This window comes from Pseudorca crassidens, chromosome 3 (assembly GCF_039906515.1).
Source record: "Pseudorca crassidens isolate mPseCra1 chromosome 3, mPseCra1.hap1, whole genome shotgun sequence".
NCBI lineage: Eukaryota > Metazoa > Chordata > Mammalia > Artiodactyla > Delphinidae > Pseudorca > Pseudorca crassidens.
Genome location: NC_090298.1, coordinates 125,219,301 through 125,242,287, shown reverse-complemented (window position 1 = coordinate 125,242,287; position 22,987 = coordinate 125,219,301). Strand labels below are relative to the sequence as shown.

At 43.9% G+C, this 22,987-nt stretch overlaps 1 protein-coding gene across 4 annotated transcripts in view; it reads left to right on the top strand.

Moving 5' to 3' along the window:
- The window catches only part of SH3TC2 (SH3 domain and tetratricopeptide repeats 2), a 64,452-nt gene that overhangs the window by 14,645 nt on the left and 26,820 nt on the right, over positions 1-22,987 (top strand). For 3 of the 4 annotated variants that reach the window (XM_067732193.1, XM_067732192.1, XM_067732196.1), the window contains exons 2-9: positions 2,745-2,843; positions 6,300-6,427; positions 9,600-9,705; positions 11,351-11,494; positions 12,549-12,750; positions 13,528-13,601; positions 15,782-15,977; positions 21,559-21,692. In XM_067732193.1, coding sequence (XP_067588294.1) covers positions 2,745-2,843; positions 6,300-6,427; positions 9,600-9,705; positions 11,351-11,494; positions 12,549-12,750; positions 13,528-13,601; positions 15,782-15,977; positions 21,559-21,692 — 1,083 coding nt within the window. Of the gene's footprint in view, positions 1-2,744; positions 2,844-6,299; positions 6,428-9,599; positions 9,706-11,350; positions 11,495-12,548; positions 12,751-13,527; positions 13,602-15,781; positions 15,978-21,558; positions 21,693-22,987 lie in introns of those variants that run through there. The other variant, XM_067732194.1, reaches the window with a different exon arrangement.

The following is a 22,987-nucleotide window of genomic DNA, read 5'->3' as shown; positions in this document are numbered from 1 at the left end:
TGGTGGTGTGTGTAAGGCAGAGGTGAGGAATCCCCGCTGGACCTTGGTCTCCCGCCCCCTGCCTCACGGCGGTCGCCGGGCAAACCGGGTCCGCTCACGCAGCCGACACTCTAGCCTCGCCTTCTCGGAGAGTCTCGCGAGGCGTCCCACAGTTCACCACGCGCCCCCGTCGATGCGTGAGCGTCCCACCTACTCCCTGCGGTGCCGCTGGCTGGCTCCAGGCGTCTCTCAGGTGGCGTCGCCTGTTCTCAGCGAGCCCCTCGGGTCCCCCCAGTAGTGGTGAGTCTGGTGAGCGGCTCTCTTGGGGAGTCCAGGTGATAAGGAAGGCACGCCGGTGTCCCTCGTAGGGGCAGGTGCCTTGTGGGGGTCGTCCTCATATGTGCAGGGGGACTGACGTGGCCGTGTGTTCCCCCTTCGCCGCCGAGGTTGCACGCGGGAGTGTGAGCTATCGTGACCAGCCGGGTGATGCGAAGGGGGGCTCAGGCAAGCCCCTCAAGCAGGGGTTAGGCAAACGCAGGAGCCCGAGGCTTCGCAGGCGTTGCCCGCCCCTGACCATGAATGCTTATGTTGACCCCATGCTTACCCAACCGCAGACCGCCCCCCACCCCAGCTGAGAACTGGCATCTCCCGAAGTGCGTCCGTGGGCCTGATGGGGAGACGATGGGTGGGGGACTGGGGGACGACGCGCCCTGGGTGGGAAAGCCTTCTCTAGCGATCTGAGGGGGAGCGTTGGGGCGCCGTACCTCCTTGCCGCCGCCCCTCCAAAGCTCACAGTAGCCCCTGCAGCGTGTGTGGGCAGAACCCCTCTCCTTCCGGTGAGTGGTGGGCTGGCCCCGCCGTGAGGCCACGTGCCGCTTTTCAGGGGAGGGGGGAGAAAAAAAGAAAAATACCTATGACTGGGCAGCACTATGAACGATGTAAATCAGCATTTCTGGAGATGAGGCCTAGGCACTGATATTTTTAAGAAGCAACCTGGGGGATTTGAATAGGCAGCCAGGGTTGAGAAGCGCTAATTTAGATCAAGCCCTCACTTATGACTGGGAAATGTGAAATCTCAGAAAATGAATGGATGAAATATCTTGACCCATGTTACTTACCTAATGTATCAGAGAATCTGATTTGTGCAAACTCATATCTCATAATTCCCAAGCCAGAGCCTTTTTGCTATAGTTACTTCTGGTTCCTGGAGGCAGAACGACAAAATGATCCTGTTAGACTATGGCTCATTACTGCCAGCTTTCTAGCTAAGCTGCCTAACTTTCAGCACTGACCCCTAACAAGATTTGCTAGATGAAGAGCTGTGACCGAATGGGCCTGTCCTTCAGCCCATTCAAGCCAAAATCCATTTCATTCCCTGTTCATTACCCAAAAAAGTGCTAACTGTTCCTGCTATGAAGACATGGAAGATCCTCAGCTCGGGTCTCAAAGTCCCACTGTATAGGCACAGAAGAAGGCAAAGACTTCTGGCAGCAATTTGAGGATTTGGGTTCAGCATTAACCAGCAGTGATTGGATGGAGCGTGATTACTTCATCTCTTATCACTCTTGGGCTGCATCAACAGAAACACAGGTCCAGAATGCAAACGTGGTAGGTCTGCTTGAGTTTGATCCACCAGCATTTTACAGTTGAAGAAGCTGGATGGATTAGATGAATGACTGACAAATGATGGTTGAGCCAAGATTCCTAATCCCTATTTCCAGTATCAGGTAATGCTTATAATCTTCTGACCCCATGGTGGAGTCCTTGAGCAGTGTCATGTTCAAAAGAACAGAGTAACCAACAGTAATGTGTTAAGGACTTGAGTTCTCTTGTATTTTGAGGATACCATGAAGGAGGCCCACATCCCATATCAATACTTGTGAATTTCCCCTTTTTTTTTTTTTTTTTTTTGTGGTACGCGGGCCTCTCACTGTTGTGGCCTCTCCCGTTGCGGAGCACAGGCTCCGGACACGCAGGCTCAGCGGCCATGGCTCACGGGCCCAGCCGCTCCGCGGCATGTGGGATCTTCCCAGACCAGGGCATGAACCCGTGTCCTCTGCATCGGCAGGCGGACTCTCAACCACTGCGCCACCAGGGAAGCCCTGAATTTCCCTTTTATTTATTTTTACCTGCTGCCTTGTGCTTTATAGTTGTACTCTTCTTCTCTTTTCAACCCCATGCCATCAAAATAGCCTCCTTCTTAACCTTAGTCTATGCTATGATTTTCTTTCCTCTCCTTTTCACTCCAATTTTACAGCTGCAAAGACAGGAACACTTTAGAGAGCTGGGGAGGAAAAAAGTCCCATACAGGACTCTGTATAGTGGGCAGACAGAAGGGCAGTCTGGGGACAATCATACATTTCAGGGCCATTACAGCCATGCCCCAGCCACCTCCCTTATGATGCTATTCTCACTTGCTCTGCTCCAGCACTTGCGTTATCCACCTTGCTGTAGTCAGATCTATAATGACCTTGTAGGCTCAGCATATATTGAACACATTCAGTATACTAGACCATGGGACTCAGTCTGACCTGTAGGTGGGAAATTTTTTTTTTTAATAAAGTGGGGACACCCAGGCTGCTATAGGATTGAGATAGTATGCTTTAGTTGAATACTAAATAATTATTAGGCGATGGTGGTAACAATTAGAGTTCTTCTAGGCCACCAGCCCTGGAGAAAAAAATGATCACTTGATAAAAACTTGCAATCCTTGCTTATAGCTTTCTTATACTCTCGCAAATGATCTTTCATTTGATCTCCTCCAGGTAAAGAAACTTCTTCCAAGGATCCAACCATATCCACTGAGATTATATCCTCATCTGAAAACAAGGAAAAATGTTTCCTGCCACAGAATATGACTCCAGGTATCTAAACCCCAAAGACAAAACCTAGTTAAAAAATATTTTCCATGTAGAATATTACAGTAATCCCCTTATCAGTCCCATCTGCAAACTCCCTCCCTCTGATCCTTTCTAGGCACCACCATCAAATACATCTTTGTAAGCATGACCTTGACTATGATATTCACTTGCTCACAAATCTTCCAGTGCTCTCCATTGCCTGTAAGATTAAGCTAAGCCATCTCAAGCTAACACTCAGAGTTCTTCACAATCTGGCACATATTAGGAGCTCCATACATATTTGCTATATTAAATAAAGTATATCATCAAATAGATTTTAAGGTGCTGAAGGGCAGGGGTAATTTTTTGAATAATTAAGTATTCTACATAGTACCTAACAGAGTTTTTTGTACATAATTGGTGCTCAGGAAATGTTTGGTAAATAAATACATGAATAATTGAATAGGTCCATGGGGGTCATGTTTGTATTCTGCATACTACCAAACAGAGTTTTGGTAGTATGCAGAATACAAACAGAGTTGGTTATACAGAATTGGTTAAATAAATAAGTGAATAAAGGGTTGAGTATGTGGGGTGAGATTGGCTGAGCAGAAGGATGTCTGTCTGAATCTTTAAGAAGGAGAAAAAGATTTTGAAATTAAAGTGGAAAAAATCTTTTTCTCAGGACATATCTTTCACAGTGTTCCCCTTAAGAGACTTCAGTGAAGCTGGCAAAGAGAGAACCATCCTCAGAGAGAGAGGGCTGAACCTTGTACTGGAAACTCTGAGGATAAACCTGTAGAAGATACAGTTTCTGTTATCCAGTAACAGGGACCACGTTTGAGGGCAAATCACATGCCAAGCACGTGCTAAGTCATCCCTGCCTCTACTTCTCAGCCTCACATGCTCACCTCTAGAAGGTGGCACCACACTCTGCATTTCAAAGGTGGCAAACAGGGACTCAGAGAGGGAGGTGACTTCCCTAGTGCTGCACAGTTAATACGTTATGGGAAAGGCATTCAATCGCTGGTCCTTGTTTGTAACCAGGGTGTTCCGTTGCCTCCCAAACATGTACTTTTATCCAGCATACAAAATCGAGATTTGTGAAAAAAGATTTACATTATGAATGTTTTGAAGGATATACACTATGTAAACAGTGTAATGTCATGCCATATTCTTTCTTTTCCCAATTTCAAATTCTGTCAGACTTCTTGGTTGACAATAAGAAAAACCTTGCCCTCTGTTTTTTGGTGTTGCATCAGTCTGCTTATCTGTCTGTCAGCTTGGGCCATCCCTGAAAAAGCTGAATCACCCACCATCTGTTGTCTCATGAACACAGTGGAGTCAGCATTTTGTCTTATCAGTGTATGAAGGCAAGTGAACAAAGGGTACATGTAGGTGAAACTTAACCACCTGAACCTGAACTTGTCTGTCTTTCAGCATTTTCTGCCATGATGCTGTTTCCAGGAAGGTCATAGGGTGAGAAGGGGAGACTCAGCTCCAACTGCCACCCTCTTCTTTATGAGGAAGAGTCCCAGACAGAATCAGTCAGATACATTATCATGACTAAACCACCAGTTTTCAGAAGTATTAAAAAAATGACAAAATGCACTTCACACTAAGACTAGAGTGAACTTGATTTATTCCCCTATCCACAGAGGGCACTGTAGGATCCCACAGTGGCACAGCGATGCTGCTCTGAATATCAGCTCTCATTGGTTGAGATCCACAAGCAGTTTGCTTATTTAAATCCAGGTCTTTTAAGTTCTATAACCATGGATTCAAGTACATGGCAAGGAGGGTCACATTGAAGGGGCCGTCACTTATCAGGAGCTTTTCCCAGGAAGATTCTGGAGGGGAGTTTAGATCAGGCTTTGAAAGGACAGGAGGTTTGGTGAACAGAAATCACAGAATCAATTAGTGTCAAGGTTAATTACATTGTAACAAGTTGGGGGCTGCGAGCAGTAACTGCTGGAGCACTGGGGTGGGGGGTTGCAAGGGGCAAAAGTTAATGCTCATGTGTGTATTGAACATTTAGTATGCACCCAGCACTGAACAAAATGCTTTATGCACATAATCTCATTTAGTAAGCCTCTTAAAAACCCTGTGGGATAGTACTCTAAAAGCCATCTTATTAATTAGAAAAGTCAAGCATAGAGAGGTAATTAACTGCTGAGGGTGGTGCAGTTAACAAAGGCAGAGCCGAGCCCCGAGTCCACGTCTGTGTGACTCCTCCTCCCTGGGCTTTACCTCCTCCTAGAGATCAGTGGTCAGTGAGGCTACCAGACAGTCGTTGGACCTGGACTGCGGCAGATGGAGGGCTTGTGTGAGATTAGAACACAAGCCAGGGAGGAACGGAATGGAACAAACATCCACCCAAAGCTCTCACCGATGTCAGGTCAGCTGGGCATGTCGTATCAGAGCTGGCCTGCAGCCACAGCATTTCCACGACTTCTTGGTTAGAGACAGGAAGACAGAAATGCAGGCTGCCTGTGTTCTCAGGCCAGCATGACAGGGGCCGTTTGTAATGTGCTCAGGAATTTGCAAAAGCCCTGGCAGGTTAGGGCTAGAAGACAGACCTCTGTGCCTATCTAGTTGCTGCCTTGAAGGTTCATTGTGTTTGATAATTATTAATGCGATTGGTACGTATTGTCTGAAGAAGACACATGGCAAAGTGCAGTTATAAGATGAACCTCCTCAGTGTGGCCTTTCCCAGCAACACTATCCACTCTCCAACAGCTTCATCACTCTGTCTCTTTACCCTATTAACATTTTTTTTTATTCATAGCACTTTTCTCCATCTGAAATTACTGTGTTCATGGAATTGGTTACTTGCCAAGAATACAAGCTCCATGAGAACCGGACCTTGTCTGTTTTGTTTCCTGCTGTATCTCAGCACCTAAAACAGCCTCTGTTCACAGTATTGAATGAATGTGCATTTTGAAGATATTAAAGATAGACTTTAATATATTAGCCACTTACCCTGACGAACAACAAATGCATAATCAGGAAGAAGCAGGTTAGAGGAAATGCATGTGTATATGTATAATGCATGTAGTATTAATATCTATTACATATGATAAATTTGACATATAAATATACTTCCATAAATATGGATAAATTAGCATTCTTTGGAAACTTTCACAAATCATCCACAGGAGGAAATACATGTTCTAGCTGGTTCTGTGTGGCACTGTTCCCTCAGTGCCAGGCAGAGCAGGAATATACTCTGTACAAACAGAAATAACCAACCCAACTGCAGCAACTCCTGTGATTCCAGAACATTCTGTGCTTCAGCATATTTTCTTCTGGGGGAGGAAATTTTAAAGAATGTGCTCAGAGAATTGTTAAGATCACTTGTAATCTCTGATGAGAACATCAATTTAGGGGTTGGGTGTGGGAAACATTGGGGGTTATCTAATTCTTTCTTCCCTGTTTCTGCATTTCCATCCTGATCTTTCTCACTCTGTTCTCTTTAAGATCTGACGCTCTCCTTCAGTGTGAAGAGCCGCTCCAGGAGGTGTGTAAATGGCCCCTTGCAAGAAGCAGCTAGGAGGCGGCTCTGGGCGCTGGAGAATGAGGACCAGGAGGTTCGTGCATTGTTTAAGGTGAGCTTCGCAGAGCAGTGCAACCTTGTGTCCACCTTGTGTCTGTCCACAACAGCCTCTCCAACACCTAGGACAGTGCTAGGAAGAAAGTCGGCCCTCAAGAAAACATCTGACTGACTGAATGAACGAAAATGTACACATTCTCTGCTCAGCAGGAATGGGTCAAGCCTTGGAATCAGAGTCAGAGAAGACTTCATTTAAAATCTGCCACTATTAATTTTTTGACCTTCAGCAAGTTACTTAACCTCTGTAGAATGGGAATCGTTATAATACCTACCTCATAAAGTATACTTTTTAAAAAATGTGGTGAATTTGACTTTTTAAAATTGTGATAAAATATACATAACATTTTCAGTTTTAATAATTTTTACTGAACAAGTCAGTGATATTAAATGCATTCACATTATTGTGTAACCATCACCACTGTCCATTCCAGAATTTCTCATCATACCAAACTAAAACACTGTACCCACTAAACAGTAACTCCCCTCTATCCCCTTTCCTCAGCCACTGGTAACCACTGGTAAGTGTACTTTTTTTAAGTACCAAAATTGCTAATCAAAAATTAATAGCTATAAATATTAGAATGAGAGGAGGAAAAGGCAATAAAATAAGCCAATTTCTCATCTTTCATAGTAGGTAGATAATATCTTCAAGTGCTAAACCAAGGAAGAAGGGTATGACTAAATTATTTATACTTTAGGAGGTACTTACTAGGAGAACTAAAGTGAGGAATGTTTAAAATTTGCTGCAACTAGAGGTGGGGGAAAGAGAACATTGCTTTACATAATAAATTAGTATGTTCTAGTTATTTTACAGTTTCTTTATGAATTGATACAAATTAAAAAGAGAAACATACTCTATTATTCTGTCATGTAACAAAAAATATAGTGTTTGGTTTGTTGGGAGGAGTAAATGAGATAGTATCTGTAGAGAGCTTGGTGTTGTGCTTGGGTGGTAGGATGTGCTCCACAAATAGTAGATATGTTATAAATAGCAGAGTCATTTTGTTTTTAAATCTCCAGAATTCAGGAACTTGGAGGCATTAGCTACTAACAGGCACCATAGGGTTTCTTTTAATTTGAGTTGCTTTTGACACAGGCAAGAGCTGGGTTTGGTTGTGCAAACTGGCCTGCTGGGCTGAGTCTTGAGTGGGCAGGCTTGTGGGCCAAAGCTGAGGCCTGGAGTCAGTTGGAGCTGAGATCCAGTTTGGGTGTCACAGCTCCCTTGACTTACCCTGTCTGCACCCTGGCATCCTTGAGTATAAAACAGGGACAATGCCATTTTCTATTAAATGTGAGGTGCCATTTGATTATAAACACACTATTTTAAGAAAGAAAATAAATGCTGCCCATTATTTATGATGCCACACTTCCTTTTCTTTTATTTCAGAAATGGTGAAATGTGATAAAAGTGCATCTTAGAATGGGTTAACTCCTATAATTACACTCTTTCATAGGGTTATTGTAAAAGTTAAATGAGGCTTTGCTCATCAAACTCTTGCTGAAGAGCCTGGCATATAGTAAATTCCTTGTAAATCAGTTTTTACTTAGGACCCTCTTCCCTGACTACCAGGATCTATATCCTCCAAGGATCCGGGGCCTCCTGGGGCCTGGTATGGGAGAACCCCAGCAAGAACTACTTGCTGAAGTAGGGGCTTTTCCTTGGATCCTTCTATCCTCTTCTTCTTTCTCCAGGGTTCCCTCACGACAGGGATCCAGGGGTTGATCACTGGTGGTAGGACTGGCCTGGAGGGAGAGGGACATTCTGATCATCACTTGTTATAGTCAAGTCCAGATGCTTGGACAAGCAAAAAAGATTTTAGGGGAAAACCAAGTCTAGGCAGTGATTCAGGCCTTTTCATTCAGGTATTTAAAAAGGGGGTGGGGGGGTGTTACAGGTCTCTTCTTTCTCTGCTTGTGAGTGTGTAAACTGGCACAACCTTTCTGGAGGGTAGTTTGGCTCCTGCATTTTAGGATTGAAAATGTGCATTCCCAATTAACACTTCTTGGAATCACTTGTGTCAAAAAAATCAAGGGTGCATACAAAGATTTAGATATGAGATGTTTATCACAGTACTGTTTAGGATGTTAAAAAATTAAAACAACTCAAATGTCTAGCCATAAGAAAACATTAAGAATTAATTATGTTAATGTGACAACAGCATATGTAACCATTAAAAATAATGTAGATTATTTAATGACATGGGAGATGGTTCACAAAACATTGTTTAGGGATGAACGATTACAAAACAGCTTACTAATGTGATTCTATTTATATAAAAATAGTTACGTAGAAACTCATGTACAGAAAAAAGATTCAAAGAATACACAAAGTTGTTAACATTGATGATCTCTAGGAGGAGGGATTATGGATACTTTTTATTTTTGTGTGGTTTGGTTTTTCTGTTTGCTAGCTTCGTAAAAATAATTATTAAACATAGATTCACAATCAAATTTGCTTCCAAGGTGCCTTCTGTGATTCATTCTCCACCCTCTCACACATACTTCTTTTTTTTTTTTAACACAAAAGATAACATTCTCTGCACACAGTTCTATACTCTGGTTCCTTTTTGTTTCTGCTGTTGTTTCATTCAGCAATGAATATTTGGAGCCTATATCAATACACAAAGAGCTTCTTTATTCTTTTTTATGGATGCATAATATCATAATATTCCATTGTATGGATGAACCATGATTCATTTTAACCAGTCTCCTATTGATGAACATTTAGGTTATTTCCTTTTTTTTTTTTTTGGTGATGTAAAAAATCTATGCCAAAATTGGTGAAAGTGGTCAAAAGGTACAAACTTCTGGTTATAAGGTAAAAAAGTCCTGGGGATGTAACGTACAGCATGGTGACTGTAGTTAACAATACTATGTTGTATATTTGAAAGTTGCTAAGAGAATAGATCTTAAAAGTTCTCATCACAAGAAAAAAAGAATCTGTAATTATGTGATGTGGTGGATGTTAACTAAACTTATTGTGGCCATCATGTCAAAATATATACATATGTTAAATCATTATGTTACACACTAAAAATTAATATGATGTTATATGTCAATTATATCTCAAAAAAAGAAGTTCATTACACAGCATGTTGTATATACGTGAGCTTGTTCACAGGACGCTTTTGTCATCCCGGGCTGACTCACTGTTCTTTTTTACTCAGGACCTCTCAGCTAGGTTGGTGTGTATACAGTCCCAGAAGGCCCAGTTCCTCATTACCTTCAAGACCATGGAGGAAATCTGGAAGTTCTCCACCTACCTGAACTTAGGTATGACATGGAGCAGGCAGGTAAAGGAGCACCTGCTTCTCAGTTTAGCCAATTTGCAGAACTTGACATTAAGGAATTGGTCTGGCTCTGATAATTTAAAGCGGTAGAGTCTAACATGGATGGTTAACCTTTGAAATACCACAAACTGCCTGGAACTAACTCTAAAGCAAATATTGCTCTAAAATGTCACATGCAGCCCTTCTTTGTTTCAGGAAGAGAGTATTAGATAATCACTTAAAACTGGCAAACAGTTTTTGATCATCTACTAGATTCAAAGTAGAGCTAGATTAGAAATTAATGGTTAAAAAAGAAAAAAAAAAGAGAAAACAGTCTCTAGTAGGATCTAAGTAGCTGTTCAAAAGTTCCAGATCCATGTTCCATGTTTTTGGAAAAGTCAAAGAAAGATATGGGGGACTTATCTACTAAAGGGGCCTCAGGTTGCAGGGTTTTCTAGAAGGTAAAGAAGGATACTGGGGCACAGCACCAGTACCGATGTGGTGGGAAATAGTTTACCTGCCCTCTCCATGGAGAATAACTCATGATAGGAAAGTTACAATTGCAAAGCAAAACCAAGCAAGGCAAGAGGAAGCCATTTGAATTGATGCGTGTTTTACTTCTCTTACAAAATGCTGGGCTCCATGCAGACTTACACAGGAAGCGATTTTGTGTAGGGGTGGAGGGTCAAGATGGCTCTTGGCTAGAATGTATAAGTTCTCCTCTTGTAGTCATGGTGATTTTTCTGCTCTCCATTCAACACATCTCCTTCTGTGACCATCAGAGATCCTTGTTATTCAAAGTGTGCTCCATGGACCAGCAGCCGCAGCATCACTTGGGACTTGTTAGACACATGGAATCCTAGGCCGCAACCCAGACCTACTGAACCAGCATTTGTATTTTAATAAGGTCCCTAGGTGATTTGTGTGCACATGAAAGTATGTGAAGCACCATTATAGAAGATACACAGGGCCTAAATCAGCACAACAGAGAGTGGAAAGAGACAGGTTCTGCATCTTAAGAAAGTGAGGATGTCTAGAAAGAAGCAAAATTTTCATAAAAATAATTTAAATTTATAGAAATGTGTAAAATACTATCCATAATTGTTACAGTTTTACAGTTTGCACAGTTTTTAGTCTGGTTTTAACAAGTGAGATCTTACTGGGCATGGGGTGAGGGGCAGGGTCAGAGGGATGCTGAAGTAAATCCTGACTCATTTGTGGGCCATGGAGAACCTCCCCAGCCACTGCATCATCAGGGGTACAAGAATTCGAATTTGGTTGGGAGAATTTTAAGGGGGAACCGGGAACTCCCAGTGTCAACATTGTAATCTTGGAGATTCCTCCCTGGATGTACTATAAAAAAGTAACTCAGTCTGATAATCTTATTATGCATTTATGGAAACCCATAATATGTTGAAAATAAATATCATTTAAAAATGATTTGTACTTCCCAACAGATGCTGAGAAGAATCAATTCATTTTAGAAATTTTCTAGCTACCCCTCTTATGCTCTTCTAATTCCAGTTAAGTGGAGTCAGATTAGGGATGGAGGTCTGGGGGAGAAATTCAGGAGGGAAATTGCTCACCCTAATGATCAGCTAATGGCAGAAATCATGCCCTTGAGGAATCTTGTTGGTTTGACTTCTTAGGCTACGTATCCATGTGTCTGGAGCATCTCCTCTTTGATCACAAGTACTGGCTTAACTGCCGACTGGTGGAGGATACAGAGATCCACGTGTCAGTAGATGATAAACACCTGGAAACAATATACCTGGGACTTCTGATCCAGGAAGGTGAGCATGGTGTAGGGGTGGGGATGGGGGTCTTATCTGGATATATGTTATCAGAGTCCTTGAAATAATTAGGATACAAAGGGAGGCAAAAACCATTCAAACATGAAAATGTTCACAAATGAACCCACCTGTTACGATATTACTTCAACCATCTCTCTCAGTTTAACATCAATATCACATGAACAGCTGTGTAGGCCAGTCTCACTGATTGTCTGATGTTAGAACCACCCAGGAATTTTAAGAAGATGCCCCTATCAGGGCTCAGCTGGGGCCAGTTAATCTCTAGTGATGGGGATCAGGCTTTGGTATTTTTTGAAAGTTGCCCAGGTTATTCTAATATGCATCCAAGATTGAGAACCACTATTCCAAACGTGATATAATTTGATTGTAAAATAAAATTGCAGATCTTGCAAAACCTTCATGATTTCATGAAATCGAGGAAAGTGATATTGGGAAACTGTTTGGAGCACCCACCAGTCTGTTTACAAGGAAGGATCCAATCAAGGCTGCAGCCAACCGGTTAATGACTGATGACATCATAGACACAGTGAAAGAGCCATATTTGCATAGAATATTTTGCATAATGATTCCCTTTCTGATTGTTTTGCATGAATCACATATGAAGGAAAAACTTTTATACTGTATGACTGTGAAATTTAGTTGGAGAAATTATATTCACCCAAATCAACTTAATTTATTCTTATTTGGTCCTAAGATTAACATGAGGTTGCAATTATAACTGAAGTTCTGTTAAATATATTTTCATGAACTCTTGTTTCATTTTTTTCTCAAGGTGAAGTCCCAATTAAACCTCATTCTTGAGAATTATTTGGAGTTTTTGGTGTCTATTTTAAGTGAATTCCCTCTCAGTGGCTTTTTTCCCTGGTACCAGTTTTCCTGGGGTCACAAAGGCCTCTTGTAGTACCTCCCCCTGGACTGTGTACTTTACTTTCAGAAAGAAAAGTATCTGGGCTCTGATGGAAATATACATAGTGGGATACTCCATTTTCACTTCCTGCTACTCCTTGGAAAGAGCTTTTCTCATTCTCTGCAGGTCACTTCTTCTGCAGAGCCACGTGCTCCATGGCTCAGCCAGCTGAGAAGGAAGGGGAGTATTTGACACTTTGCAAGAATGAGTTAATCTCGGTGAAGACAGCTGAAGGCGAGTTCGAGTGGGAAGGCGTGTCCTTGGTGACGGGTCAGCGGGGCTTGGTGCCAGTGTCAGCCTTGGAACCCCTGCCTCTCCCTTTCCACCAGTGAGTAGCCACTCACCTCTTGGGAGAGGGTCTCAGAGTGCACTGAGGTCTGCAGAACAGAGTAGGCACGTTTGCAGATGTGGACATCCATGGTGCCAGGGAGGGAACAAACCTGGGGGGCTTTTTATCTTTTGTTATTTTTTTAAGTCAAGATTTGCACAATTAGATGAAATGGAGACAACTCAAAGTTTCAGATGGACATTGTACCAAAGAAGAAATACACTGCCTGGTCTCCAATGCAGTGTTTCTCACTGTGGGGACTGGGGACCATTTGTACCAGAGTTGCCTGGGGATTCTACTGCAAGTTTATACCCTCTGGCCCTCCTCAGACTCTCTTGAGGTTGGATCCAAAAATCTGCATTTTATATAAGCTCCCCTTAAACATCAGGGGATGTTTTTCACACTAAAGTTCCAGAATCCTTGCTGGAAGATGTTGTAAACTCAAACAGAGAGAGTGACAGTAAGCATGATTCCAGGCCGTGGGTTCTGTGTGTGGCAGAGAATCTGGCAGTGAGAATGGAATGGGATCCTTTGTTAGATATTTAACTGACAAGCTAATTGCTGAGCCAGAAAACATCCCAGGCCTGCTGAGCTTCTTTATTTTTCACAGTGCTTGATAAAAAGTAAGTTCTCATTAAATGTTTGCCACTATTATAATAAAAGTAACCAAAATTACAAGAATACTTATCATCATCAGCATCATTTTAATGGATTATTCTGCTCACTGTTCAAATTTTTTGAAATCCATGTTTGCAAACCCCATGTTTCCATTGGCAGATGGTTCCTAAAGAATTATCCAGGAAGCTGTGGCCTTTCCAGGAAGAGGGATTGGACAGGCTCCTATCAGATCGGTACGGCTGAGTTGAAGGCAGTATTATTAGGGAGATAATATTGCTCTGCCTCCTCCTTTTATCAGCAGATTTGGAGTCAGTGGATGTGAATTCCTGTCTCACCTCTGCTGCTGACTGAATTTGGGGAACCCAATTATACCATCTGTTCCCATGGGTTTCCTTGCCTGTGAAATGAGAGGTCTCAGATGAGGGCTGTACTGTAGATATAAATACCTCCAGGGACAGGCAGAACATACAGATGCGTGGAGGGCCTGGAGGGAAGATGTTAGGGAATGGTAGGGACCATAGGGATTTAAAGATATGTGGGAAAAAAGAAAAAGCCCTGTGTGGGCCAGATGTGGCGTGCAGGCTGCCTGCTTTCAATCTCTAGTCAAAGCATTTTCTAATTTCCTTCAGAGTTTTGTGAAGTTAATCTTGAATTAAGGAAGATTAAGAATGCTTGGCACATAGCAGGTGCTCAGTAAATATTTGTTGAATAGATGAAATACATACACATATATATATATGTATAAATACATGCGTACATTTTATGTAATCTCTATACACATGTGTATGTATGTATGTATATATATACACATACACACATAAATATATACCCATATATCTATAAGTATATTTGTATCTACTGGATAAGGAAATTTAATGTTTTCTATGTGTCTAGAATATACATTCCTTTCATCTTCATCCTTGGAGCTGCCTTCTCACACCTAGCACAAAGTGCAAGTTTTAAAGTTCTAAGCCCAAGTACCACTTTAAAAAAAAAGAAACAGAGGGAATTATGAGACCCAGACATTAGATCTAATTAATAATCAACCACAAACAAGACTTTTAGCTATCTGAGGCAGTATGGCCTTATCGTTAGGAACATGGGGCTGTGAAGTCCTGTTCTGGGTTCCAATTTTAGCCCCACAACTTAAAACCAGTGTGACCTCGGCCAGTTCATGACGTGCTCTCACAATGTCACAACTTCCTCATTAGTAAAATGTTACTGTAAAACCAACTTTAAATGTTGTCATGAGAAACTAAACTAAATGACAGCTGTAAATCACTTAGTACAGTTTTCTCACATTCTAAGTGTTTAACACATGGTAGATACTACCAAAGCAGTGGGAACTGCTGATTCTGAAGACAGAGTCAACAGAAACTTGACCAAAAATGTCAGGAAAAAAAAATCCAGTAGCTTTAGCAGCGGAGCTAAAGCAAATACGGAAACTGGGGCATATAAAAACTGCTACCTCAACTAGAGCTGGATTAGTGGAAAGAAGGGTTAACAGCAGTGGAGAGACTTAAGTTCTAGTTCACACACAAACTCCTTGGACAAATCACGTACCCTCTCAGTGCTTCCACCTTCTAATCTATAAAAAGGAGATTCTGAGAGTTGCTCTGCTTACCCTTTGGGGCTCCTAGAAAGATCTGAGAAAAGGGACATAAGTGTACTTTGTAAACTGGAGAGTACAATTCTCATAAATATATCATTACTAGATCCTAGCGTGGCAGCTGATCAAGCTAGGTAGTGACCATAGTCAGAAGAGGAGTCTTCCAGAACCCTCTGGGTAACCAGCTGTTTTCTATTCGCCAGTCATATGAGGCTAACATGTATTGAGGGTTGCCTAGGTACCAGGCATTGTGCAATTTATCTCTTTAACTCTTCCTGATATTTGTAAGAGACAGGTATTCTCATTATCCCCATTTTACAGTTGGGGAAACTGAAGGTCATAGTGACCAAAGGAGCTGGAAGGAAATGGAGAGATCCTACAGTAGTCCTCACCCTGGTCTGTGGATCTGTGCCAATCATGGCAAAGTGTTTACATAATGGCAAATCAGACAAAGTAGGACAATATAGTGAGCTTTCCAGTTTGACATAAGCTACCTTTATTCTGTTTTAAGGTATACCTAGTATTCTGAGATTATATTTACTACGTTTGTTAAAATTTCTTTTATAAAACGGTGGTAAAAGTGGATGGGAGTTCCTTTTTTGAATTTCCTAGCTTGGCCAAATGAAAAGCCAGTTACCCTATATCATTCCTGCCAATTTATTTTTTTGAGGGGGGCGGAGAAATTTTACTGGTCCTTAAAGTTCTAAAGTCTGGGAACTCTTCATTTCATTATTACACTGGAAGCTAGTGGAAGGCTCCACTGTTCTGCCTTATTTGGTTGACCTGTGTGCTGTTTTCCCTCAGGTAGAGGAAAATGTAAGGCCTGGAAAGAATATGAGAGGGAAGAAAAGGATGAACTGAATTTCCACCAGGGAGAAAGCATTGAGATCATCGGCTTTGTCATTCCTGGGCTTCAGTGGTTCATTGGGAAGTCAGCGCTCTCAGGAGAAGTGGGCTTTGTCCCCACCAGGAACATAGATCCTGATTCTTATTCCCCAATGTGAGTATGACACACAGACCCTCTGGGATGTGCTGGAGCAGGGCCACCTTACCCTTTGGTCCTGTCCCATTCTGAGCAGGTTTGAAGATGAGCTTCAGGGTTTCCTGGTAATATGAACCCAGAGGAGCACATTCTGACAATCAAGGCAACATGAGGAGTGATGGGAAAGAAAATATGAGCGATCAGGGAAGGAGTCAGTTCAGTTCATTTCAGCAGATGGTCATTGAGGCCTTCCTCTGTGCAAGGAGAGAAGCACAACCCCCCAAACCCAGGGCCTGCTCTTAGCCTTTCCCACCCAAACAAGGGGCCCCATCAGGGGAGTACACACACAGGGACCTATAGACTGCAGCTTAGTGAATGGAGAGTCCCTCCCACATAGGTCTGTCTGCTGAAAGCTTAATGTATGGGAAGTCAGTGTTGGCCAGGATGGCAGAGTGCCTCTTTTACTCTTTCCTGCCTTAAGTATAGAAGGGCTGGTTCTGAGGAGCAGAGCCACCACATGACCAGTCAGCAGCAGGTGGCCAGCCTGCTCCATCCACCCTGTCATGGAGTGCTGGAGTACTGCCCAGTCTCTCTGGTTGGGCATCCTGCATGGGGATAGCAACAGTAGAAAGCCTGGGCCCAGGAAGTACAAGAGGGAACGCAGAGTTGGTGGCTAACCTTGAGACACTGTAGCCCTCCACATGGGGAAAACACAGCCCAAGCAATGCCTAAGGCTCTGAACACTCCGACTGGAACTCCTTCCCTTGTGGAAAGAGCCACTAAGGAGAGTGGACCAAGGGCAGAAGCTTCCTCTAAGCCCTGCCCTTTTAGGGAGAGGGGAGAGAAAGTCGTTTTCCCTACACAGAAATGTGGGAACCCAGGTACCTCTATAAGAGGAACATCACTCACTATGCTCCTGGAGAGGTGTGGAGAGCAATGAGAGTTTAGAAGGAGGTAAAGGGTGTCAAGAGAACTTTCCTCAAAAAGGTAACCTGTGAGTTCAGCTTTGCGCGGTGTAAGACATTTCAACAGACGTCAATGGGGAAAGGAGGTCACAGGTAGGAAAGTAAGGGGGATGTTGAGGAACGATTCATGTTGTTGGGGGCCGGTCACCAGGAGGGTGCTAGTGTGGCAAAGACTCAGCGGGGCCATGATAAAGACGGGAAACGCCTATGCCATGGGCCTGTCAGGGCATGAGGAGCCACTGAATGTATCTGAGCAAGGGTGACATGATGTGACTGGGACTTCTGTCTAGGAAGCCAGCCCTGGCTTTGGCTGAGGTGTGCATGGTCAGGGGAGAGCCTGGAGGCAGAAGACCAATGAGGTTAGGGGCATTTGGGAAGGGGCAGGGGGAATGGAGAGGAGAGGGCACTGCTAGGACCAGTCAACAGACTTTAGAGATTCTGGGAACTTACAAATACGGATACCTGTGTTCTGCCCCCAGCAGTTCATTCTCATTGGTCTGCGTGGGGCCTGGGCAGCCATGGTTGTAAAAGCTCCCCAGGTGGGGCTGGTGTGCAGCCCAAGTGAGACCTGCTGCTAAAACTACCCCCTTAATTTACTGCAGGAGTAGTTGAGGACCCCCAGAGTGAAACAGCTGAACCATGGCTTGGGTCTGGAATTGCAGATTGCTGATGTTAAATCTAGGGTTCTTTTTCTTTTTTTTTCTTTTTCTTCTTTTTTAAATTTATTTATTTATTTATTTACTTTGGGCTGTGTTGGGTCTTCATTTCTGTGCGAGGGCTTTCTCTAGTTGCGGCAAGCGGGGGCCAGTCTTCATCGTGGTGCGTGGGCCTCTCACCATCGCAGCCTCTCTTGTTGCGGAGCACAGGCTCTGGACACGCAGGCTCAGCGGCCATGGCTCACGGGCCCAGCCGCTCCGCGGCACGCGGGATCTTCCCAGACCAGGGCTCGAACCTGTGTCCCCTGCATTAGCAGGCAGACTCCCAACCACTGCGCCACCAGGGAAGCCCCTAGGGTTCTTTTTCAAAAACAGAGTCCTGCAGCTGAGGTCCTAGTGAAAGGGAGGAAAAATAAAAAGAACAGAGACTCCATGGGGAAGAACCATTTATAGAGCAGAGGAAGGAAGAATGTATCAGAGGAAGAAAGAAGGACAGCTGAGGGGGAGGAACCAGCCATGTGGGAGGTGGGGGATGCTTAACACTGTGGAAGGCCTTTGAAATTGACCATTGAGAAGTCACTGGCCCTGGGGAGGTCACTGGTCATTGGGCGGCAGCATAGGTCAGTAATAAAGAATTCCAGAGCCAGACTTCCTGGAAGGCATTTGTGGCCATGTGAGCACATCGTGTGTCTCCGTTAGCTTACCAGCTGGGTGACTTTGGATATGTTAATTTGTTTCTCTAAGCTTCAGTTTTCTCATCTGTAAAATGCATACAGTGTTAGTATTTGCCCATAAGATTGTCTTGAGTTGAAATGAGCTGATACGTGTAAAACACTTAGAATGGTGCCTGGCACAGTGTGTGTGTGTGTGTGTGTGTGTGTGTGTGTGTGTGTGTGTGTGTGTGTGTGTGTGTGTGTGTGTCTGTGTGTCTGTGTGCGCGCGCGCGTGTGTGTGTTTGTGTATGATCAATATGCATTAACTCTTATTGCTGTTACTGTTGTGGGTGGTAATCTCTGAGAGGCAGTTTTAACAGGATACTGGGGGCCGGTGTCAGATTTAATCAATTATATTGAACTTCTGTACCTCATATCATGCCTCAAATGACAATAACCTAGTACTACTAAATTAATCTGATCATCACATTTTAGCTGGCTTAGTTGTACAGGATACACTCACCCTGCAGAATATCATCCCCTGTATCCAAGTGGTCAGGAAACCTCCTTACTTGCACAGAGTTGCCTGTTGGCCTCTACCTGGTCACCTGTGGGACCCCATGCACCAGAGATTACACATTCGGTAGGGAAGGGGAAAGTGGACAGGAGACGGAGGGGTGGAAGAGGGAGAGAAGAGGAGAACTGGCTCATTGCACACTCTAGAAATCACTCTCTAGATTATAGATACCCCCGAAACACAGCAATTGGAGGAAAACCCCACAAACAACCTGCCAGCAGCAGCCAGGGTGTGGAAGTCCGGGGAACCATCCCTGTGTGTTGTGCTGTCTCTGTGATCAGGCCACTGGGTGTCACTCTTAGTCTGTGTTTGTTTAGGGTCAGGTTTCTGAAGATGGTCCAACATTTGCTGAAATCTCCATCCTCTTCCCCCAGCTTTCCTCCCTGTACTGGTGTATTACTTCCTGAAGTGTTTGTACCCTGTTTGTACATATGAATGCATGTATGAATGTATCTATGTATCCATGCATGTATTCTTTGATTTATTCATTTAACCAAATTGGCAGTGTATTGAGAATGAAATTTCTCAGAAGCTGTTTTCTGAGTTAGATTTAGTCTTTGCCTCTGACACATGGGAAAGGGATCCTGCTTATCCGTGGAAGCAAATTTTTGTGGGTTTCCTTTTTTACAGCCCAGATTTCAACATCAGCTTCCTAATTTCACAGCAACAGCAGCTGGAAAACCCATTCTTAAACCTCAGGCAGGCCTTTTATCCGAATAGACAAAGTGTTTGTATTTGGCCAGAGTGACTTTGAAGACTCTCAGTATCCCTGTGTGGAGCACGTCAGCCTGCCGTATTTCTAGAAGCTCTGCCACACTCCTTCTAAGCCTGTCTCCATGCTGGGAGAGCCCTAATGTAATTTGTCAAGCTTCCTAGACTCTAAGTATCTGGGACTCAGGACATTAGCAGATCAGCCATGAGGCAATGGACACAGAGGCAGAAGACCTCAGCTTCAGTGTCAGCTTTACCACTTTCTAGCTGTGTAATTCTGAGCGTGGCACTGAATTACTTTCTGAATCTTCATCTATAAATATGGATAAAAATACCTACATCATAGGATTATTATGAAGAGTAAATGAAATAGTAAATTCAGGAATGCTTTGTAAAATTCAAGTGTTCTACAGAAATTTGGGATCATATTCTTTTTATCTCAAATGAGTTTAGATGTAGAATTCAATTACATGCTCTTTTGAGGATGGAAGCTCTTAGAGTGCTGGGGAGAATCTGGAGGTCAAGCCAGAGAGATGGGGGTTCAGTAAGTGTGTCAAGAGCCATAGATGTCAGGACACAGCTTTAGTGCCAGTTCTGCCACTAATTAGAGGTGTGACCTTGAACAGTTCACATTAATGGCTAGTTTTCTCATCACTGACTTTCCAACTGCATTTATCTGAGCTATGGGGATAATGGGTAAGTGGCAGACCATGGCACTCCATCCCAGCCCCTCCGTTAACCCTGCTTGAAAGAGAGAACCTCTTCTTACATCCTACTTACGTCCTGCTCTACCGCTCCCTAACTACCAACTTTATTTTTCTGTGCCTCAGTCTCTTCCTCTGAAAAAAGGGGATAAGAATAGTACCTGTATCATAGGGCAACTGTGTAGATTAAATGAGTTAATAGTGTGTGATTCATAATAAGCCCCTCCCAAGTGTTAGCTGTTATTAACTCTTAGGCTTCTAAGTTATTTTTGTTTTAAAACTGGATTCTAAAGCTTAAAGAATATTTAGAACTGAAAGAGATATTAAGTGTTGTCCAAATAGGCACTGGACTGAATACTTTCCAAGGCACTTCTAATTTTCATATTCTTTGATTCTATGACAGACCTCTAGTGAGCAAATTAGTTTTAACAATTAGTTTATACAATAGAGTGAATATACAGAACTCTATTATTTATAATCATTTCTTCCAGCCCCCTGGCCCTCCTTCTACCCCCTTCCCACACATTAGCCTTCTTTCTCTATCTTTTTTTTTTTTTTTTTTTTCTTGCGGTACGCGGGCCTCTCACTGTTGTGGCCTCTCCCGTTGCGGAGCACAGGCTCCGGACGCGCAGGCTCAGCGGCCATGGCTCATGGGCCCAGCCGCTCCGCGGCACGTGGGATCTTCCCGGACCGGGGCACAAACCCATGTCCCCTGCATTGGCAGGCGGATTCTCAACCACTGCGCCACCAGGGAAGCCCTTCTTTCTCTATCTTAATGCTACATAACACTGTTCTGTGTCATGGAATCAGATGTCAACATCCAATGTGAAAGGTTCATTCTGACCACAGTCAAGTTTTCTCCATTGTTCCTCTGGATTGTGTCATTAGTCCCGAGTGTTTTCTTGAAATAACCTGTCAAAGAAACATCTTTTAGTGGTCCTTTTCCAACTCTTACATTTAGGGCAGCCAGTTCCTATATCTTCCCTTAAAAATAGTCACCATGTGGTCTCAAAGAATGGGTAGGAGTCGAAGGAAGGGGCTTTGTTTTTCTTGGGAGATGCCGTTTTAACAGGAGGGGTGTTTTCATTGCCACTTTGATCAATTCAGCAACGGCGTAGGTCAGTTCTGCACAGATGAGGTGCTACCAGCTCTTCTTCCTTGGCAGTATAAATAAATACATTATACAACAGTGAGATGAGGAGTCTGAGTTCAGCTCTGGGCACGTGGGTTGATGGCTCCTCTGTGTCCTTCACTACATCCTAGGGCGAAAAGAGAAGGGGTAGTGTCTGGAACCTTGCACTGATCTGTGTCCATGTCTTTTGCCTCAATACAGGAGCAAGAACTCCACCTTTTTCAGTGATGAGGAAAGATGCTCTCTGGGGGTCCCGGGAAGTGACAGGAAAGCTGAGTGTGCCAGCTTCCTCCACACGCTTGCTCAGACTGACATAACATCTGTCTACCGGCTTAGTGAGTGTTCGCTCCTCAGACCCTGTGAAAGCCCAGGCTCCTCAAGATTAAGGGGGTGTTCCTAACTAGAAGCAGAATATCTCTAAAGTATAATCCTATGCATGAATGTGAGGCTATGACCACGGTTGAGTTGATGACCTGGGTCATATTTGATTAGCAGCATTTTCACTTTGCATTTCAGACAGTTCTGGAGTGGAGGGGGACTTGCTGCCTAGAAACTCTGAGATGTGATGAAATCAACTCAGCTATAGCATGGGAGGCTGGCCATATTGAGCCTCCCATTCTAATCCTGGAGAAGAAAACTTCCTGAGTTGTGGCTGAGGGTTTTCCTTCTAGGGCTGAAGTAGGTCTGGCTCCCCAGTAATAAAGGTGGAGCCATAGAATGTCATAGCTAGAAGGACCCTAAGAGATGACTTCTCCTCTTACTTTACAGATTAGGAAACTGAGGCCCAAGTGAATTAGTGCCTGAGCCAGGATAAGAACTGCCCTCCCCTATCTTCTCGTCAGGACAATCCCTACTTCACCACACTGCCCCTGATACAAAATGACATTGGACTGTCGGATGTGTTAGCTTTGGGTGGGTGAGGGACCTCAGTGCCTAGCACAGTTTTCAGCAGTGTCTGAATGACTGACTGACTGAATGAATGATACTCTTTTCTTTTACTTTGGGAGGGGCCCACTGCTCTGTGTCAGGAAGTGCATTCATTGACAGGGTTTGAGGAGGGATTCCTGTTTCTCCTATCTCTTCAGTGATGGTGATGGTGTGTCTACCCCTGTATGGCCAGATTAGATGGCAACACATTTCATGGGTGCAGCCAGAGATTCTGCAGAAGGGACCCTCAGGCCAGCTCCCGGAGCAGAGGTGGGAGTTGCAGAGCTTCTCCCAGGCACAGGAACATTTGTGAAGAGCACCTCACCCAGGCATCAGCACTAGCCCTGGCGGCACTTTCTCGCCGCAAGCCGATCACACTGCCCCACCAGGCTGAGCCAGGAAGCTGAAGCTGTGAATGCAGCCTGGTAGGCAGGAGGTCTGAAAGGTCTAAAAATCAAGGACTACTTGGGGTCTGCCTTGAAGGCAGGGTGGCTACAGGCTTGGATCCGGGGTATCTGCCAATCGTTGATCCAGTGGTTGAGAGAGGTCCAGGGGCAGGTCTCAGGCAGTCCATTAGCTCTTATCTACAGACCAGGAGTGCAACTCTGCTGGGTGCAGGGCTACGCCTTATGGCTGCACAGGCTATCCCTGGCACCAAGGCAACCAGCAGAGGGTGCATCCTACTGGGAAATTCCAACTCCCC